Source organism: Hoplias malabaricus, chromosome 14 (assembly GCF_029633855.1).
Source record: "Hoplias malabaricus isolate fHopMal1 chromosome 14, fHopMal1.hap1, whole genome shotgun sequence".
Classification (NCBI taxonomy): domain Eukaryota; kingdom Metazoa; phylum Chordata; class Actinopteri; order Characiformes; family Erythrinidae; genus Hoplias; species Hoplias malabaricus.
The window spans coordinates 13,837,699-13,859,575 of NC_089813.1; the positions used below are offsets into that span (position 1 = coordinate 13,837,699).

The window sequence follows — 21,877 nt, forward strand, 5'->3', positions numbered from 1 at the left end:
GTAAAATCGAAGTCTCGAATTTAAAATTTATTTGTAAAATGTAGAATCTGCGTTTGTGAATCAAGTCACTCACGTGTTTTCAGTGACGTGCATTTGTTCTTTTCCTCTCGCGGGTTTTTGGATTTTGAGACTTTCCTCTCGCATTTCACCCGATCCACACACAAATGCAGTTTGATCCACGAATGTGGCCAGCAGGCGAACAAGCCACCGACAACAAATCACTGACAATAAATGATTTATTTGTAAGTGACCTAATGTTAACAAGAGCTCCCCCTGCTCTGTGTGTCTCTAATGACTGCTGCTGTCCACTGTCAGCATTCACACACGCTGACAATCTTTGAACAGCACAGGAATGCCTTAAACTCTAACAAAGTCCAAAAGCTTCTTTCCAAAACAGCACATGTGTTCTGGAACCTGAAGAGGCAATTTTTGGAAATCAACAGGAACTTTCCTGGTTCCTGTGTCTTTAGCTCCGCTGTATAAACAAATTCATCTCAAATCTAACAATGTTTTTGGGGTAAAATCAAAATAAAACATAGTAAATTTAAAGTAAAAGTTCCTCTGTACTTTCACTGTTCTTGCCTGAGCCCAGCAGAAAAATAAAATAGAGATAAAACAGAGCTGAGCAGCAGTGATAGGAGAAGATCTGCACAGTAGAGAAACAGAAATTCTCAAAGTAGTAAATGCAGTGAACTGTGTCTGAGTGTGTGTAGTGACTCTGAGACTCTGACAATAGTGTAGACTCTGCTTTGTTTCACTCTGAAATTATTTAAACAAACAGTGAATGGACATTTGTTTTGTTTTTTTATTTTTTTAAAGTAAAACCTAAACCTACACTCACTTCAAGCCGTAATGGATCTGTACTGAGAGGAAACCCAGTGGCTCTGTCCTGTACACTGGGTCAGTCTGCTGGATGGACCTTCTACTGGTTCAGAGACACAGAGAGTCCTGAGATCAACACCAGATCCTCCATCTACACCATCAGCTCAGTTAGTGACTCTAATGGAGGTCAGTACAGGTGCAGAGCTGGCAGAGGACACCCAGTCTACTACACACACTACAGTGATGCACTCTGGGTAAACGTCACTGGTGAGTAAGAGACTTTCACTAAGTGATGATATTTATTGCTATTAGGACTGAACATGTAATGATTTATATTTACATCACTACACACACAAATAGTCAACATTATTCAGAATTCATAACTCATCTTCCTTCCACAGTGTCACATATTTATCTGTGAGTTTATAATAATAATAATAATACATTTTATTTCATAGCGCCTTTCTAACACTCAAGGACACTTTACAATTAGAAGAGCAAGAAATAAAATAAATAAATTTATACATAAAATACAAGTAAAAGAAACGATTAAAATATGACGTGGTTAAAAACATGGATCAGTTAGACATTAAAAGCAATCTTGTACAGGTGAGTTTTTATTGAGGATTTGAACTGTAGAAGTGAGTTTATGTTCCTTATGTCAGGTGGCAGCGAATTCCAAAGCCGGGGAGCAGAGCGACTGAAAGCTCTACTCCCCATGGTGGTGAGACGGGCGCAGGGGACAGTCAGGTGAATAGAGGAGGAAGATCTGAGAGTGCGAGATGGAGTAGCGACAGTGAGAAGATCAGAAAGATAGGGTGGGCCGAGGTTATGGATGGCTTTGAAAGTGAGTAGAAGGATTTTATAGTCTATACGGAACTTGATTGGGAGCCAGTGGAGTTGAGACAGTACAGGAGTGATGTGGTGGAATGAAGGGGTTTTTGTGATGATACGGGCAGCTGAGTTTTGAACCAATTGAAGCTTATGGAGAGATTTGTGTGGAAGACCAAAAAGCAGGGAATTGCAATAGTCGAGGCGGGAAGTCACGAGGCTGTGCACGAGGATGGCAGAGGTATGTGGTGTGAGGGCAGGACGAAGGCGACTGATATTACGTAGATGAAAGTAGGCGGACTGGGTAATTTTATTGATATGTGATTTAAATGATAAAGAATTGTCGAGGATGACACCCAGGCTTTTTATCTGAGAGGATGGGAAAACAGATGTGTTATCAATGTCAATTAAGGGACTGTTAGTTTTTGAGAGTATTGATTTAGTGCCAACAAGTAGAACCTCGGTTTTATCACTGTTTAGTTTTAATAGATTTGCAGTGAACCAGGATTTTATTTCTGTCAGACAATCAGTAAGGGAGGAGAGTGGGATGTGGAGAGTGGGTTTACAGGAGAAATAGCGCTGGGTGTCATCTGCATAACAGTGGAAGCTAATGTTGTGTTTTCGAAAGATATGGCCAAGGGGAAGGAGATAGATAATGAAAAGAAGGGGCCCCAAAACAGAGCCCTGGGGCACACCTGAAGTAACAGGGAAAGATTGAGAAGTAAATGATTTGATATGAACAAACTGAATGCGGCAAGAGAGATATGATTTAAACCAGTTTAGGGGAGTTTGAGTGATTCCAATGGAGGAAAGTCTGTTTAGGAGGGTGGTGTGGCAGATGGTGTCGAATGCTGCACTTAAGTCAAGGAGGATAAGGATGGAGAGTAGTCCTGAATCGGCCGCCATAAGGAGGTCATTTGTGACTTTTATAAGGGCGGTTTCCGTGTTGTGTAGTGGGCGGAATCCAGATTGGAACTGTTCATAGAGGTTATTATTTTTTAAGTGATTGTGGAGTTGCGAAGCTACTACCTTTTCTAGAATTTTTGATATGAAGGGAAGATTAGAGATGGGCCGTAGGTTATTAAAATCAGTGGGGTCTGAGCCAGTTTTTTTCAGAATTGGAGTTATTGCAGTAGTTTTAAAATGAGCAGGAACAGTCCCAGTGGAAAGAGAAGAGTGTGTAATGTTGGTGATGATGGGGACTAGTGAGGGCTGACAGGCTTTCACTAGGACCGAAGGGAGAGGGTCTAGTATGCAGGTGGAAGGCTTTAGCTTCTGGATGATATCAGAGATATCTGAGGTAGTGGGAAGCTGAAAGGCAGACCAAGAATGAGCAGGAGGAGAAAAATCAGGGAGCAAACTGGGAGTGGATTGTACATTAAGAAGGTGGTGGATTGTATGGATTTTGTCAGTGAAGAATGACATGAGTGAGTTACAGAAATCAGTAGAGTACAGGTGAGATGGGATAGAGTCCGGGGCTTGGGTAATACTTTTATATAATGAGAAAAGTGACTTGGCATTACCTTCATTTGAGCAGATTATATCAGTATAATGATTTGTTTTTGTATGGGTAATACATTCCTTATATTGTAACATATGATTTTTATACATTTCCTTATGAACAGATAGTCCGGTTTTCTTATAGAGCCGCTCTAGCTTCCGTCCTTTGGCCTTCATAAGCCGAAGTTCGGGTGTAAACCAAGGGGCTGAGTTTGTGAAAGTTACTGACTTAGTTTTTAGTGGGGCTAGTGAGTCAAGTACAGAATGAAGACCAGTGTTATAGCGAGCAATAAGATAATGTCAGAGATCGGGGGGTAAATGTTTATGAAATGAAAAGTTAGAAGATATTTTAGACAGAGACACAACACACAGGAAAGAAAATTACAAAGAACTGTGCTTTTAATGAAACTAGAGATGTGAACAAACGAGGAAGAAAGATTAAATTAGACTGTGTCTTGACTAAACAAGTTTAATGCAGCAGCTCTTATTTTATTTATTTAAAGTGTAACGCTCCAGTCACAATATAAAACTATCATCAACCAGCGTTAGGTTCTTTCAAAATCCCATGTAAGTGTTTTTCCCAAGTTTTCTTAATGGTATACTTCACCAAGGCTACAGATGCAAAAGTAATGTCCCTTTTCATAAATCAAAACAAGAAACCCAAAGATTAGTAAAAGAATAGACCACTTTACTTAATTAATAATATCAAATAAACTAAATTGGTATCAAAAACAATAGAATTCGTACAGAAATTGCATAAATGTTTTGAGTCCCTTGGTTAATAACCTTAAAGTATTCCCCCTTCCTTAAACTCTAAGGGCCCTTAAGATATTCCAACTCAGAAGTAACCCAAAACAAACGTTGCAGGCCTGAGCGTTGCTGGGGTGCGTTGTGGTCAACAAACTAAAAAAAACACTGACCGCTTCACTCAAAGAGCCAACAAATAAACTCAAAGGCAGTACCTGAAATAGAGGATCAGAACCTGAGGTCCACTCTCTCTGCGAGTTAAGTCAACCACTTATCCCGGAGGCCTCACTCTATTTGGAACTCGACGGACACTTTAGTCTTGTAGTCCTCTGCTGCACTTCCCTCCGAAACACCAAAGTCCTGGCCCGGCTCACAACCAGCCGCACCTTTGACAGTCAATTAAGCGTCCTGCTCATAAATACGACGGTTTACCTAGCACAGTTCAACCGTGCTGAACGTATCTTCGGTAGAGCCGCAGCCCAGTTATAACTAGCCTAGCCAGCTAGCAGCCTCGGCGCAAACCCTTTGAGCAACGAAAAAAAACAACCCGCCTAGCGAGCGAGTAAAACGCTCCGTAATACTAAAATCTGATAAGGGATATCTAGTCGACTTCCCAACAGATGGTTTTAAACACCTACTAAAAGCTCTTGAGAGTGAGGGAGAGAGAGAGAGCGACAGAGAGACCACACACTCTCTCTCTCACTCTCTCTCTCACACACACACACACTGCAGGCTATTTATGTCAAATTTACTTACTCATGTTTGAGCGCGGCAGGGAAAAGGCATGAGAGACAGATTGTGATGATAATACAACCCCAATTCCAACGAACTTGAAGCATTGTGTAAAACATAAATAAAAACAGAATACGATGATTTGCAAATCCTTTTTAACCTATATTCAATTGAATACACTACAAAGACAAGATATTTAATGTTCAAATGGATAAATTTAATTGTTTTTTTGCAAATATTCACTCATTTTGAATTTGAGGCCTGCAGCACGTTCCAAAAGAGTTGGGACAGGGACATGTTCACCACTGTGTTACATCACCTTTCCTTTTACAACAGTGAGCGTTTGGGAACTGAGGACACTAATTGTTGAAGCTTTATAGGTGGAACTTTTGTTGTAAGATATATTTTCATTTTAACTTTGGTACCTATCGTTTTTATTTTTATGTCAGTAACGTAAGAATATTTTTGACTGCACCCCGACAAAGCGGCACCCGGGTTGAGGAAGGCTGCACTAAAACACCTTTCACTGGTTGGTTCTTTGGAGAATCGTTTTTTGAAAGGGTTATGCACATTTTTTAAGTTTAAAGAACATCCAGATTAAAGGCAATGTTTCAGTTAAAGGTATTTTCTATAATTGTTATCAAAGCCTACAAATATTTCACACAAAATTATAACGGGTAAATCTTTAACCTGATATTATTTAAATTTAAAAACATAAAAATGTTAACATTTAACAGATTCATCACTGAACATGTCCATTCCAATTAAATCATATATTATTTAAAACAATTAATTATAATGATGTGACTGTCTTTGAGGAGTTTGGTGTGTTCTCCCTGTGTCCACTTGGGTTTCCTCTGGGTGCTCCAGTTTCCTCCACAGTCCAAAAACACACGTTACTAGGTGAACTGGCTGCTCAATGGTTTCTAAAGGTATAAATGTGTGAGTGTGTGTCGCCCTATTCTCTATATTTCTCCACTCTCAGGTTCTGGATCTGCTGTTATAACAATAGGAGTGGCAGTGGGGGGGACTGTTATATTGCTCCCCATTATCATACTGGGCTGGTTCTGCTGTTACAAGAAAAAAAAAGGTTTGAAAACACAATTTTTGGACCTCATGGTCAGTGTATTGTGAAGATGTGACTGGTCGGTATTTTGTGGCTGTTGTTGTAGGTTCATTTAACAAGCTTTTATTTTGGATTTTTAAATTCTACACAATGAAAAGTTCTCAAAACCTGAAGAGTTGCTTAAAGAGTCATGTTAAAAAATGCAGAGAATTTATTGACATTAAGATATAATTTGGATCCCTTCATCAAACACATGCTTATTGTAACTAATGAACCCAATTGAAAAACTGTGTTTGCTTTTACTGTGGTGCAGGGCCTCTTTGTCCCTTTGGAAATCAGCAGAAAACCAAACAGAGTGAGAATCTGTGGATCTCAGGGTCCTCACCACAGCAGGCTGGTCAGTTTGCAGTGTCAGCATACACACTAATGTTCACTTTTTACACTAGTTACACAGTCTCTCTAGAAGATCATTTACCTTTTGTCTCATGGCATTACTGATAAAACAGGACCCAACTGTAGTTCATATATTTAATAAATTATATTTCACACATACAGACCCTACCCAAAACTGAGCTGGAGAAAAGGGAGGTGAACACTGAGAAAGTTGGAAGATAGTTCTGGGTAAAGCAGTCACTGAAGAGTGGAAGGGGAGGGTGGGATGTGAATATATTTGTCACTAGAAACTGAGGAGAGAAGGAAGGATTTGTAGAGTGTAGCAAGTGTAGGAGGAGTTTTGGTCAATCTCCTTCCCCCCAAATTTAATTGATTTAATAACTCATTTTCAACAATATTAGAGTTTTAATGTTTTTGTTTATTTAAAAAAAACAGTAAGATTTTTTTTTACAATGAGATGTGAAAATATATTTGAGTCATTAATAAACATCTTCTGTTGTAGACGATCCTGCAGCTATGTCCAGTGATGTAATGTACGCCAGCATTGTGACTAGTAAAAAGAAAAAAAACAAAAAAAAATGTAAGGGAAATATTAAATGATTATGTTGTTGTTTGCAATAAAATAAATGAAAAATACTATGTTTATATGTATTCTATATAAAATGTTTTTTGTATCAGATGATGCAGTGATAAAAACAAGTGATGCGACATATTCTGAAATTAAGGTGAAAAATCCAAAACCCCATGGAAAAGGTATGAATTGTATACAGCACTTCATTAAAAACTCAAATACAATTATTCTCACAAAACCTTCCAAACAAGTTTTGTTTACACAGAGTGGAAGGTTTAGAGAAAATGAATTAAATATAATTATAAATAATTGGTTGAGGGTGACATTTGGATGTTGACGGAAGAAAGACAGTAGTGACAGAAAGCTTCTGTTCTCTTTCAGAAACCGAAGCCGAACCCAGTGATGTGACTTACGCTGATATTGAACTGAAGCCAAAGAAAAAACAGAACAGAGGCTTTATGTTTAAGGGTGAGTTTAAAAGAAAGTATCTGAACATATTAAGAGCAGAACTGTGCTGTTTGAGTTTCTTTGTTAAAAATGGCATATAACAAGAACACATACTTGATACTAATTCAGTGACTGTGTGCTGCAGGGAAAACCACTGCAGACGATGACACCATTTACTCAGACGTGAAGCACACCACAGACTGAGGTAAGATGAAATCATAAAGTTTATCACTGTTCTGCCTCACAAGTTTAAAATAGTGCTGTTAAGTACAAGGCCACTGTGTTTGAATGACACTCTCGGGGAGTGGAGGTGGTTATACGTTACGTTGGGATTTACCTGTGGTTTAAAGTGGTTTTCTCTTTTTAGGTTTTTGAAGGAACCTGTGCTGGTGCCAAACACCAAACAACCTTTTGTAGAATTCCTGATCCAGGTTTTTAGGAGCGCAGACAGAAGAGGTCAAGATATCAGTATATTCACATTTTAAAGTAGCTTTGGTACCATCTTTATAACAAATGCTCTCTTTGTATTTTATATTAATGAAGTGAAATGTTTCTCAGGGTTTTTTTTATTATTATTTAATAATTACAAATGTTTAGAAATAATCATATATTCAAAGCTCTGTTTGAAACCTTTGTGTTTGTGTTTTATTATTTGTAAAAATTAATATAAAAATTAAGGGGGTTCCCAAAATGTACAGCTTTATAGTCACTGGACCTTTCATCATGAGATCAGTTTTATCCCCAGTGATGCCTCAGTCTTCTGGAGGCCAACAGTATGGAAGCAAAAAAATTCAGTGCTACAAATTCAATGGTGGTAATATTTCAAAGTCTTTTTTTGCTTCTGTGTATTTATAGGCTATTTATATTTTTTTGAGGAATACCAAATACAAAGCTTTTATATGTGTAGAAAATAAATATATCTGATCTAACGAATATCCTTGATCTGAGAATCAGAAATTATAACAAGCCTGAAAAGGTATATCACTGCATCCTTCAAAAACGTCTTGTCTCTGTTTGATATTTAATAAAGGCATGGTCTTCTGTGAACATGAAACGTCAGAATAAGGTAATGAGAGTACGACAGAATTATTCTATAAACATTTACGTATATTCAGTGTATTATAATCTGTTGGATGAACATTTTTAAATCAATTAATTCAAGCTGAAGTTTCATGAAATTATAAAATAGTTTACATGTGTTTTTTCTACTAACATGAGCATTTAATCCACTGTAATAAAAGCTATGGTGATGTATTCTTTTCAGCTAATGACCAGAATTAACATGAATAAATATATATGAATAAATATAATCTCACCAGAATACTGCTTCTGTTCTGTTCATTATTCAGAGATATGTTTCAGCGTTGATCAAGGGCCATATCAAGCGTCAGAAAAAATTTTAGACGTTTGCGTTATTAAGGCTAACTTACTCCGTTTACGTGCGTAAATAAATATATCCGTGTCTATCTTTGCAGTTTTCACTGCCCTTATAATCCTATGCGCCCTTTACGTTGGTGTGGATGTTACTCGGATGTTAAGCAACAGAAGACAGATACAGTTCAGAGTCAAAAGTTTATGACGACATCAACAAACATGGCGGCGGTGGAGGAGGTGCTGATAATATAAATGTATTTACTGCAGCAAAGTCAAAGGATCAACAGCGGTTTAAAACAACTGTGGTCTGTGAGGCCATTAAATACTTTGCGACGTGTAAATGGATAATTATTCATTCATTCATTATCTGTAACCGCTTATCCAATTCAGGGTCGCGGTGGGTCCAGTGCCTACCTGGAATCATTGGGTGCAAGGCGGGAATACACCCTGGAGGGGGCGCCAGTCCTTCACAGGGCAACACAGACACACACACACATTCACTCACACCTACGGACACTTTTTGAGTCGCCAATCCACCCACCAACGTGTGTTTTTGGACTGTGGGAGGAAACCGGAGCACCTGGAGGAAACCCACGCGGACACGGGGAGAACACACCAACTCCTCACAGACAGTCACCCGTGTTTCATTGGTATAATCGGCTGCACTGACCTCGCGGTTTCCAGCGATAACTGCTCCGTTCTGAACGTAAAGTAAGTTCTCCAAGAACGTTCACAAATACGGACGAAATGAACACAGAGTGCGGACAGAGGGCCTTTAGTGAAAAAGAAAGAAGCAAACTTGCTCATAAATTCAGAGAAGTTAAAATATCAAAAACTGTACAAATCTTGCTCTGGATTACAAGAGTAATTTGCAGTCTTTCGAGTGTATGTAACGTTTTAGAGCATTTAAAACGTCTAGACATTTTAAGCACAACAAAAACACTTCACAAACCACAATTTCAGCTTTTCACAGGAATGTCAGTCTGTATAATCATTATAAGCTATCAAAGCAGGAATAAAGATTGTAGGAATAACAGTCTGTGTTTATACCATTACTCTGTTCTCTACAGTGTTTTCACTGTTGTTCTGCAGATGGTGATGTGATTCTGGAGAGTCCTGTCCACTCTGTGTCTGAGGGAGATTCTCTGACTCTCCGCTGTTTAATTCGCTCCACAAACTCCTCACACCTCCAAGTTGATTTCTACAAAGATGGAGTACTTCTCCAGAACCAGACGACAGGAGAGATGACCATCCATAAAGTCTCAAAGGCTAATGAAGGTCTCTACCACTGTAAACACCCAGAGAAAGGAGAGTCTCCACGGAGCTGGATCTCAGTCAGAGGTCTGCTGCTTTCTGATTTATATTTTCATTAAACAATAATCTCTGTCCTATTTTATAGTGGTTTTATTGTGTGTGTGTGTGTGTGTGTGTGTGTGTGTGTGTGTGTGTGTGTGTGTATCAGGTGTGTCTGCTCCAGAATCTCCATTCTCAGTTCTCAGAGTGCTCAGTAGTCTCATGGCAGTGGCTCCTTATTTGATTACCTCCGTTGTGCTGGGGGTGAAATGCTACAGAGCTCGAGGTAAGAACTCAGTCTTTCAGTCGTCTCTCAGTTTCTGTGAATCACACATTTCTTTATCAATCTTTAACTGAATCAGAACATCTGATCAAAGACTAATGTGCTGTGTTTATTGTGTATTTCACAGTTAAACCATACGCAGTGATAGAAGCTGGAGCATCTGACTGAGTGTTTGATACAGAGTTATTATAATGTGTACTACAACGGCTCATTTAGAGGCACTCAAACAGAAAGGTCAGAAAAGTGGCTTTAAACAGCAGTTCAGTGTCCAGCTTCATTTCTGCTGTTAGTGAGTGCAGTTGGATTAAAAGCAGGTGATTCAACTCCTGAGACTTTCGCTTTATTCGAGAAAAAATATCATAAATATTATGTTATTTTGTGGCGTACAAATGACTGATTGCTTCTTTAAACCCTCCTTAAAAGTTTTCACCAAGGCTTTTTATGTTTAATATTTTATTGAAAAGACAACATTTCTAATCACTTTTGTATTCTTGATACATCGTAACCTGTACACTGAGAAGACATGGTGAATACTTTTGTCTTACTTTTTACTTTCTTATGTAACTAATATTTAAAATGTTATTATTAATTATATTTTAATCCATTAATAATAAAAATGTTTTCAAGTTTAAAAATGAATAAAAGGTTCACTTTTAGATTAATAGCATTTGTGTAATATTTTATGATATTTCAGCAGTATTAGCTGTATTTTCTTCAGTAATAGAATAAATATGATTATAGTGTGATTGTGTTTTGTATCTGGTTTGTGATCGTCAGTGTTCAAATAAAGATCAATGATTGCTGTCAGTAATTAATGGTGTGGGTTGTGTTTATTCTGAACGACCAAGCTGTGGTGAATAATGTGATTTAGATCCTGATTCTTGTCACGGCTGTTCAGGACCTGTAAGAGTATTTCAGCATGATGTGCTCTGTGGATTTTAGAGGATTTTAGTTCTTTTTAGGTTTTTTAAATTTTGTTCTATTTATTTCTATTTTGGTAGAAGTGACATCACTGCTTTAACATCTGAGATCCTAGAGATTCACAACAAAACACAACCGTCTCCTTCAACCAACAGAATGAGGTCTAGAGTAAAACCTGCTGCTGCTGAAAGGAGAATGTTTGTAGAATGAGGTCAAAAATAGTGCCTTTTTTTTCTTTTTTTTGATGTAGGTTTCTGCCTTCACAAACACTGGCTGATATTCACTAAATCCATTAGTAAAATGAGAGCATCCAAATCTTTGTTGTATCTGCATTAAACTTACATTTATGAATTTATCAATGATTAATTTCATATTTCAATTTCAAATGTTACTCATAATAATAATGTACTCATAATTGTACACAACAAAGGAGTTACTTACATCCAGAAACAAAATAGTTTAAAAGTGTTAAAGTACAAAGTATTCAGACAAATCAAATGACTACATAAACACTTTTTAACTAGTTGTTGGATCATGGAGCAGCTGCTGAGATCACCATTCTCCACACTGCGCTTTATCTTTGTGACTCACCGTTTTTTTTTCTGAAATAATCCTGAAAAAAAAAATTGTATAAAATTGCCCTTCACTGGTAAATACAAGATTTCATATCACTAAGTAGCTGCATTGTCATCTAATTTTCCTCAGTAGCTCGTAGTGTAGCTCTGTAATTTGTAACTTCTGTTTCAAAATTCTGTTTCAATACCTCTGATAACTATAAAAATACCCCCAGTTTAACCTTAATCTTATCTCTTAACTTGTGACACACTTTATACTGTCATTGACACTCGTGACACATACAAAGCAGCTCATATTTAAATAAAGAATGGAAAGTATGTGACTTCATTAGACTAGAGTAAGTATCAGACCAGAATATCTCATGAAACATTTCACGCATATTTTAATCCCTCTGTGCTCTCTGGCCTCTTCACTGACTGAATTCATTCACACACCATACACACACCTGTCTGTATCTGACAAGTTTTCTTTGTTATAGGAAGTAAACACATGTTAACACAGTATATAGTGGACTGTGTCCACGAACACAACTAACAAACCCAAACATGGGTAACTTTTGGATCCAAATATTTAAAAAAAATAAGGTTTGGTCTGCGTTTGGCCTTCAGTCCAATATGAAAAAATGAAAGAATTATTATTCCATTGGCAGTGGTCTCGTGTGTAGGGGGCATAACACAGCTTTTTCAAAATGCTGACATCATACAGTGTGTCTGAAATAGCTCCTCTTTTCCCTTTATAATGGCATCATCATAAGAGACACATAAATCATAGACCTACAATGTATACATTCAGATAGCACAAAGTCAGAAGAACAAACATAAAATATGCAGCAAAATAAAGTGTTTTTCATCTTTAATAAAATCAGATTTATTTATAGATCAGATTGGTTTCTCTTGATGGTTCACAATCATAAATGTGAGTGACTTGTATCTGTCTGTAATGTGAAAAAATCTGGGGGTTGAGGTAGGACCATGGGCACTGCTTGTGGACTGTGCTCAGAATTTGGCGCTACGTCCCTGTGTGTGTGTGTGTGTGGTTCCATCCCAAATGGGTCCCTATGCCCTGTGTAGTGCAGGATGTAGGTCCTAAATAACAGCATCTACACCAAAGTGCTGCACTTTGCAGCACTTTGTCAAGAGCAGTTTAACATTTTCTTCTCCAGAAGGTGAGCTGAATATTTGTATGTGTCTTCTCTCTCTGTCTCTCTCTCTCTCTTTGTCTTTGTATTTTAAAGCAGAGGAAGTGGTGTTTAACACAGTGCATTTCTCAGACACATCTGGAGCAGTATGGAGTTCAGTCGTCTGTGTGTGATGTTCTGTAAGTAGTAAAAGTTCTGTTTATAAACACTGAGTGCAGCAGAGGTGAGAATCTGACACAATCTTTAATGTATATCAGACGTTATTGAACAGGTTTACATGGAAATTTACCTCATTAGTTAAGTGTAAACTTATTTCACAGGCAGGATGAGTTTGAACATGTACAGGGGCTTTACTAACATTTAGTAGAAAAATCTTTTATCTTATTTAATTGTATTTTATTTTATGGGTAACACCAGTAAATTAATATTTTATCATGAAGTAGTTCAGAAATATCAGGTGTGGAGATTGAAATAGGTTTTAATATGAAGTCATGGCAGTAACTAGCTATGAGGACACCAAGTATTTTTTTTTACCTTTTCTATATCTCCCATATTTTTAGGACACGGGTTTTCGACAGACTTTGGTTGGATATTTTTGCTGGACCTGGCAACCCTGCCCTCAATTTGCCGGTAGAATTGCCCTCCTCCTCTCACAAGACCTTTCAATTACTAACTGTCTTTAAGTGTTTGTTGAGAGGTATGTTATACATATATTATAGACTAGACTACGACACCGCTGCTATTACAAAAACTTGAGGACTTTGTGAGGGCAAACTGAAGGTTTATACACATCCGGGATATCAAGGGTGAGCAATCGATTCATTTGAATTTTCTCTTTCACCTTAAATGCTGCATTAGTTGCATTCTGTCGCCGCTAGATGACGAAATACCAACACAACTTCTATACCGTGGAAAAACTACACGTTTAACTTCCTTTTCTTTATTCTCTTTATTTTCAAAGTTTCTCAAAAATCTGAAAGGCTCACTAAAAGACACAATATAACAGACTATTGATATCCTGAAGATGAAGAAATATTACTGTGGAAATGTTTTGTAATGGCCCTGTGAACATAGCATGTGATATGACATGTTGTGTATGTGACATAGCAGAGCTCTTACTCAGTGTAACAAGGCGAATTACACAGGGTCAAGCGTTGAGCAACTAGTGCTATCGCTATACCTCAGACTCTACTGCCTCCTACAGCCGCTCTTAGGTACTACAACACATCCATTAGAGATCATTACTACACTGAGAAGTGTGTGGACGAGTGTAACCTGACACCGCCTCACAGTCCTCAATCCACACACTGCACACAGAAAGAACAGTGACAACTACATGGAGAAATGTCACTTCACCGAAGCCCTACATGCATCAGCCACAACATTAAAACCACTTGCAGATGACGTGAGTAACACACCACCTGATATACTCCAGCCCTCCAATAGGGCTTCATCAGTGTGTTTCACTTCACCTGTGATTTTTTTAATCTTGTGGCATAACAGTATAAAATAAAACAGAACAAGAAGTGACTTTAGTGCTTGACTCCATCATTAAAAAAATCCTTTATTTCATTCAGCATTTTCCACCTCCTCCTCCTCCTCCGCTCTGAATACAATTATTTCAGCTTCAGGAGGAAGTAATGTTAAACATATTAACAAACGTGCTGAAGCTGACAGGTTTATTGTCGACTGAAGGAGAAGATGAAGTGAGGTCAGTATTCTGCGAGATCCTAGGTGTAACAGTGTAGATGGATATGGTTTTACTATTTGGCAAATAACAGGTCACTGTTACACTTACTGTTTATGTGTTATAAAATATTATAAATGAACTTTAATGTGTTTACAACTTAATAAATATCCATTAATAAACAGATTTTAAAGCATTTATAAATGTCGCCTTATTCTGAAGTGGTATCATTCACGTTCATATACTGAAGGAGTGTAGAGCATGTGTTTGTCCACTAGAGGTCAGAGTCATGACCTGGACATTAAATGAGACAAAAGTAATGTTAATGGGAAACATCTCATACACGTTCATTATTAAAATACCAACAAATCAAGATTAAACTAAAAGAACTAAAGCATGATTCCAAAACAAGGCCCAACCAACAGAAGAGAAACCTCACCACATGTAAACACACGCTAATGTAAACAGTGCTCTGAATGTGATCAAACAAAAAAGATAAATATATTTCAAAACAACATTTAAACATAATTTTTACTGTGTGGTATTTGTCCTTCTGCTACTTTAAATTGTTATAGAAACCAGTTGTTGACTCATGAGAGAACTGCTAAGGGTTTTCCACACTGCACTTTACCTTTATGACTTTACCTTTCCATGTTTTAAAGACGTGTGTGTGATTAGTGAGAAATAAGGAAACAACAATGCGCTTAAAAACAGAAAGTTGTAAGGGTTGGTCAGGGTGCTGGTCCAGCTTCGGCCACTAGAGGGAGGCGACAAATCAGCAATTAGCCCTGGCACCTTACACCAATGGGAGCTATCTATAAAGGCTCTAGGAAGACAGCAGAGTTTGCTGGTTCTTTTGTGTGCTTTAGCATGTGGTAGTCTTCAGTAGGTGCTGGTATTGTTCTCTTCTCATTTTCCCAGTCTCTTGCTCAGAAGTCTGAGAGGTCTCTCCCTTCCCCTTTTCTCTATTTCTTATCAGAAGGCTTAGAGGTCTCACCCTCCCCTTCTCTCTTTATATTTCCTGAGGAGGCTGAGGGGTCTCGCCCTTCATCTCCTACTGTTTTTGTGTTCTGTTAAGTTGAGAGAACTCATCAAACCTCAGTATTGTAGAGGTAGCCAGTCTCCCCTTGCATCCTTTGTTTACCTTTCCCACTCAAACCTCTTCCCTAATACAGGTAGGTTTGGGAATATTTTCTTCCCCAATCTCCATTGCATTTCCCACCACTATTATCACCTCCACCTGTTCACTTTCTATGGGTGGTCGTGGTACAGTGGTGGGGTATTAGATTATCATCAGAAAGACTTGGGTTCAAACCTGATGTGGTGAAATCATTCCATTCTTTATGAAAGTTATTTACTTTTGGTTTCCTTATTTGTTTCTCTTTTTTTAAATAAATAAATAAACAAACAAATAGTTTTCTGTATGTTCCCTGAAATTTGTTCCACTTCTGACTGCTTAGCATTTGGCTCTGATCTTGTAATCGCTGGTAGCTCACTCAGTTAGGTATTGGTCTATCCCTCCAAGAGATCTGTGTTCATTTTGACGATGCTTCACCGAATCCCCAATGAGGAGACACGAAGTCACCGGGTCGGTTGTGATCAAGTGTGAATGAGGATAGGTGTAGATGGAAAAGACGATGATTCCTGGGGATCTGGAGCACGGTGAGTAATTTTATTGGAATAAAACAGAACAGAAACAAACAAAAACTGAAATGGAAATAAACGGGAGTTAAAACAGTAAACCTGACTCTTATGCAGCACAGGTAAGTATGGCTCCAGGTCACAAGACCATGGGACTCTTTCTCTAAGCTCGCTCCAGCTTGGACTCTGGTGAGTGTTCTCCAGCTAGTCTCCCCCTCTCTACCTGTTTCCCCTTCTTCTTCTATGATTGGCATCGCCCCAGTAACATGAGATAACATAAGGCCTTGAAGAAACATAACCAGTTAGTGCACGTACATCAACAGTATCTCTTTACCGGGTTGTGACCAAGACTCTCCCTCCCTATAAGCTAGCCGTGGGCCCTACAGCACGCCCCATAGGTGGGCTCTGTCCAATCAACCTCCCCTTACTTAATTTCCTGCCAAAGAGACCACGGATAAGTAAACAGGCAAATATAACATCCACATACACAGTCTCTAGTGATGGGCAACCTTTGCCTTCTCACATTCATAACCACTGGAAACTACCCGTTACAAACGTTTAATGTTGATATCAAAGAACATTCAAAAGCTGTTTAAGAAAGTGCACCCCCACCTCCAATGAAATCTGAGCTTCTCCCCTTTGGATGTGGATGCTTTGCTTAGCTGGATGCACTATAGGAAGTAAGCAAGCCAGTGGAGGCAGTGTGATGCTCTGCTCAGAAATCTTTAATCCTGACTTTCATGTGGATACTACGCTTACACGTCTCACCTGTCTAAGCATTGTCACAGGCCAAGTACCCCTGGTCATGGCCACAATACTAGGCAGGGTTATTGTATTACTGTTACACGAACACAGTTCTGAGAAATGTAAGACAGCAGAAGATACACCTGAGCTCCACTCAAGATCAGCTAAATGGAGAAACGTCAGCAAGCATCATTTTATACAGTAATTCATTTCAGACCTGACTCTGTGCCGTCCTCCCTCAGACATTTCTGAAATCAATGTATTTTCTTTCCCAATTTAGTGGGATCACCACACACACAGAGCTACAGAGATATGAAACACAGCCTGGAAGGCCACAAGAAAGCCTCTGTGCTGCTTTTTATTATAAATAAAGACAATGAAGTGTAATGTCTGATTGTTAAAGGGGTAAACACAGGGGTTTATTTGATTTATTACTTAATTCATATATGTTTCACAAAAATAATCCTTTCTTAACTGTATGAGAGGATATCTGTGAGGTCCCACTCTGAGATCTCTGCAGCTCTGATCCTTCAGTTCAGTAACACACACACACACACACACACACACACACACACACACAGAGCTCACTTTTTTCTCTTCAAATCAACTTTGTATTTATGACGCACATTTGTTGATGTACTGTTTTTATGAAAAACTGCACTCCACAGGTAAATGTAAGGTTTCATATCTTAAGTAGCTTCATCATTATCTACTTTTCCTCAGTAGCTCATAGTGCAGCTCTGTAATTTGTAGAAGTGTAGCTTGGCTGCAGCTTGACTACTTTTAACCAAGAGTGGCTTGAAAAACTACTAAACTACTGTTTCAAAATAGCTTCACCAACACCTCTAATAAATGTAAAAAAAAGCCCCTAGTTTAATCTTCTCTCTGATTCTTATCCTGTGACACACTTTATACTGTCATTGACACTTGTGACACATACAAAGCAGCTCATATTTAAATAAAGAATGGAAAGTATGTGACTTAATTCCTCTGTGCTCTCTGGCCTCTTTATAACAGGTGAGACTTTCATTTGATGTTTTACATCTATTTTTATGTCTTTAAAGGTGAGGGTTTTATCTCAGTTATTATCTAAAATTACATTTTGATGATAGACTGTGGGCTGTTGTGCTCTGAATCTAAGTGCTCCTTGCCATTGCAAGGGCTCCATCAACAGTAAGCATCTCTCTTCCTGCTGGTGCTGTCTCCTTCCACCTGCCTCAGGGTCCCATGGCTGCTGTCACTCCAACTCTTTCCTCTGTGTTTTCAAGAAACCCACAACATGAAGTAGTGTCCGAAATTGATCACTGCCCTCCTGAATTCAGTGTTCTATAATAGTGCACTATATAGTGAATAATACAAGGGATAGTGTATAGGGAGCTTTGTTGGCCACAGGGTCAGTGTGTGTTCTTTTGAGTTCTTACATTCTTGCTTTCTCGCTTGACATCATTTTCCACTGCTGAAGGTACGTTCCAATACTGACGAACACAAACGCCAAGTATGATTAAAGTGCACAGAAATTGTTCTTGTTCTGCTGAAAAAATGAGAATGCATTTTTCCATGAATTGCCAAAGAGAGGGACCTGAGAACCCTATCATTAATTTGCTCTTGTGAGGTGACTTCTCTAGAATGTTCTTCTGGAGAACACTAGTCCATTCTTTGTGGTGTTGCTATTGAGAAACAGCCCTAATTCACCACCACATACATGATACTGACTGAATTCATTCACATGCCCCACACACCCCTGTCTGTATCTGACAGGTTACCAGTGTGTTACACATGTAAACACAGTATATAGTGGAACATGCCGCCGAACATAACTAACAACCACAAGCAAGGTCCAACCACACAAGGGCCAGAGTAAATGCAAATGGCAGTATTCTCAATTCATGATTGTCACAGGTGCCACCAAGTGTCCATGTTAATACACATTTGACTTTCACATATTGTAGTGGAGAAAATAAATACATTCATTCATTCATTATCTGTAGCCACTTATCCAATTCAGGGTCCAGAGCCCACCTGGAATCATTGGGCGCAAGGCAGGAATACACCCTGGAGGGGGCACCAGTTCTTCACAGGGCAACACACACACACACACACATTCACTCACACACTCACACCTACGGTCACTTTTGAGTCGCCAATCCACCTGCAACCTGTGTTTTTGGACTGTGGGAGGAAACCGGAGCACCCAGAGGAAACCCACGCGAACATGGGGAGAACACACCAACTCCTCACAAACAGTCACCCGGAGCGGGAATCGAACCCACAACCTCTAGGTCCCTGGAGCTGTGTGACGCTACCTGCTGCGCCACCGTGCCGCCCATATATGTAACAATGTAGTAAAAAAAAAAAAATTAAGGCAGAAATAAAAAAAATCACTAATTAACTGCTTGTCCCAAAGTAATTAGGCTTATTAATAATAATAATCCTCATAATAATATTTATTACTATTGGTGAAAATGTTCAAAAATACAGGATTGTTATCTTTAAACCCATTTTTTCTTTTCAATGTAGTGTTTTTCAAGGTAAATTTAAATATATATATATAATATAAGATGGGGCGGCACGGTGGCGCAGCAGGTAGTGTCACACAGCTCCAGGGACCTGGAGGCTGTGGGTTCGATTCCCGCTCCGGGTGACTGTCTGTGAGGAGTTGGTGTGTTCTCCCAGTGTCCAGGTGGGTTTCCTCCGGGTGCTCTGGTTTCCTCGCACAGTCCAAAAACACACGTTGCAGGTGAATTGGCGACTCAAAAGTGTCTGTAGGTGTGAGTGTGTGTGTCTGTGTTGCCCTGTGAAAGACTGGCGCCCCCTCCAGGGTGTTTTCCTGCTTTGCGCCCAATGATTCCAGGTAGACTCTGGACCCACCACAACCCTGAATTGGATAAGCGGTTACAGATAATGAATGAATGAACTATCTGTCTCATTTTCAATTGTGCAGAATAATTTCCATCTGTGAATGTCATATATATCTTAAATTCACAGATAAGTGAGAACAATCATGTAGTTTTAATTACATTTTTTGCAGTGACAGTTGTGCAGGTAATTTAATTCTGTATTGTTCTTCTCTGTCTGTGACACAGAACAGAACCCAAGTTGTTCTTTTGGCATGTGGGCCTTTTAACCCAATCACTAACATGCACCTACTAATGTTCGAGCTGGCACGGGATCATCTGGAGAGCACTGGAAGATACCAGGTGGAGAAAGGAATTATCTCTCCTGTAGGTGATGGCTACAAGAAGAAAGACCTGATTGTGGCCTGGCATTGGGTAGAAATGGCCAGATTAGCCATTTCACAGAGCTCCACCTGGATCACTGTGGATGACTGGGAGAGTCAGCAGTCCGAGTGGGTGGAAACAGCTAAGGTCCTCTGGCACCATTATATTATATTGAGTTATATTGTAACAGTATGTTATTTCTGACCCTCAGAGTTTAAAGTTATTGAAGTGTTGTCATTTCTTTCTTAAATACAGTTGTTTCATTGCATCTTTTGGGTTGTTGTAATGTTAATTTTAACTTTCTTTTTCAATTGAACCACTGGCTGCTATCTCTGAGGACTATCTCCAGAATAGACCTGTTCCTGCTGGTAAGTGTACATACACACACAAACACACACAACGTACACACACACACAAGCTTAGGATTGGATTAATAACAGGCAATGATTTCTTTTAGCTGGTTTCATTTTTTCACTGAGAAAGACCCTCTTCTCCAGAATCACTAGGGCTTTCTCTAAATGTTTCAGATAGAAACAAAAGCATAAATACACAAGCATGTAAGTAAACCTCATGCACAAGTCAGAATTCACACTTGATATCCTACATTTACCAGTACAGTTATCAGTTAACTTAAGCTCCAACTAATTATAGGTTAAACTAGAAAGTCCCAAAACAGAGTTTAACAGTGGCTGAAGTGGAAGGATTTCTTTGAGCCAGTTTCCCATTCTAACTTTCTACACTCTTCATGTTTCTCAGTTTTTCAGACAGCGTTTTTCTCTACTCCAATGACTCCCAGTGCGCTCCAGTCCTCTACTGAACCACAAAGAAAGACCCTCCTCTCCAGAGTCAGTAGGGCTTTCTCCAAGTGTTTCAGTTAGAGGGAGGAAAAGGCATAAACACACAATGCTCTTTCAGCATGTAAGGAATTCAGAATTTATTTATTTATTTATTGTTTTGCTTTTAAACAGATATAAGCAGCACTTAGTTTAAGATTCATCTATAGTTTTACCTAAAAATACCAACAATGATACAAAAGCAGTTTGACTTATTAACTTTCTACACTATTTCTGTTTTGCAGTGTGCTCTTCAGTCTCCCCTCCAGTGGCTTCCTGAGAGGAGGAGGAAGATGATCCTCTCCAGTGTTGTCCAAATGAAGCCAGGGGTGACAGTTTATATAAATATATATATGATGAACAAATTATAAATTGTGACAAATGCTGCTGTTGTCTTATGTTGGATTAAGGGAATTCCAAGGTAGCGAAGGTTACTTCTACACTGCCTTCAAAAATCGGCCAAACAAAGAAAATTCAACAACAATGCCATGATGAACGAGAACCTAGGAGTACATTATTATTATTTCATTTATTTATTTTCAGAAAGTACTATCTCTGTCTCATTTTCAATTACAGTTAAATGTCTTATGTAGACCTCAAATGCCAGGTTAGGATTTACTGGTGTCTACAATATTGATTAAGCAGAATAATGTTTGACATTAATGCATATATATATATATATATATATATATATATATATATATATATATATTTCTTTTTTAAGTAATTACATTAACAGTCACAATGAAATTGTTTTATATGGTGCACATCATAGATAATAAACTAAAAATACTGCACCCAACAATAATTTGACATAAATTTGATAAGTTAATGTGAAACTTGACTATAAACACATCTGGGATTCAGCCTCAGCTTTGCTGTGGCAGGGTTACTTTTATTTTCAGACAAGCAGCTACACATCTATGACAATAACTGAAATACTTGGTCCTCCAAAAATCTGTTACACTCTGAGAGCGCAGGGACAGCGGGGTCAGATTATTTCCCTTGTTAGCAGGTGATATCATCTGAAATAACATGCTTACTGATGACTGTATGTGGT

At 38.6% G+C, this 21,877-nt stretch overlaps 2 protein-coding genes across 2 annotated transcripts in view; both read left to right on the top strand.

Moving 5' to 3' along the window:
* LOC136666291 (leukocyte immunoglobulin-like receptor subfamily A member 3) overlaps positions 1–10,227 on the top strand; it is a 29,918-nt gene extending 19,691 nt beyond the window's left edge. Inside the window, exons 4-7 of the mRNA XM_066644389.1 lie at positions 820–1,089; positions 9,576–9,824; positions 9,961–10,062; positions 10,187–10,227. Coding sequence (XP_066500486.1) covers positions 820–1,089; positions 9,576–9,824; positions 9,961–10,062; positions 10,187–10,227 — 662 coding nt within the window. The remainder of the gene's footprint in view (positions 1–819; positions 1,090–9,575; positions 9,825–9,960; positions 10,063–10,186) is intronic.
* Positions 10,228–16,018: 5,791 nt separating this feature from the next.
* Positions 16,019–21,114, top strand: LOC136666292 (nicotinamide/nicotinic acid mononucleotide adenylyltransferase 3-like). The gene is made up of 4 exons (XM_066644390.1): positions 16,019–16,043; positions 19,284–19,294; positions 19,850–20,139; positions 21,063–21,114. The coding sequence occupies exons 1-4, from the start codon at positions 16,019–16,021 to the stop codon at positions 21,112–21,114; spliced, it is 378 nt and encodes a 125-aa protein (XP_066500487.1).
* Positions 21,115–21,877: the final 763 nt, after the last annotated feature.

What these genes read in the sequence shown, in the direction of transcription:
- LOC136666292 (XM_066644390.1), top strand. Translation starts at nt 16,019, where the DNA reads ATGATTCCTGGGGATCTGGAGCACG. An exon ending in GAAACAGCTAAGGTCCTCTG is followed by an intron (nt 20,140 to 21,062) that starts GCACCATTATAT and finishes TCTGTTTTGCAG; the next exon opens with TGTGCTCTTCAGTCTCCCCT.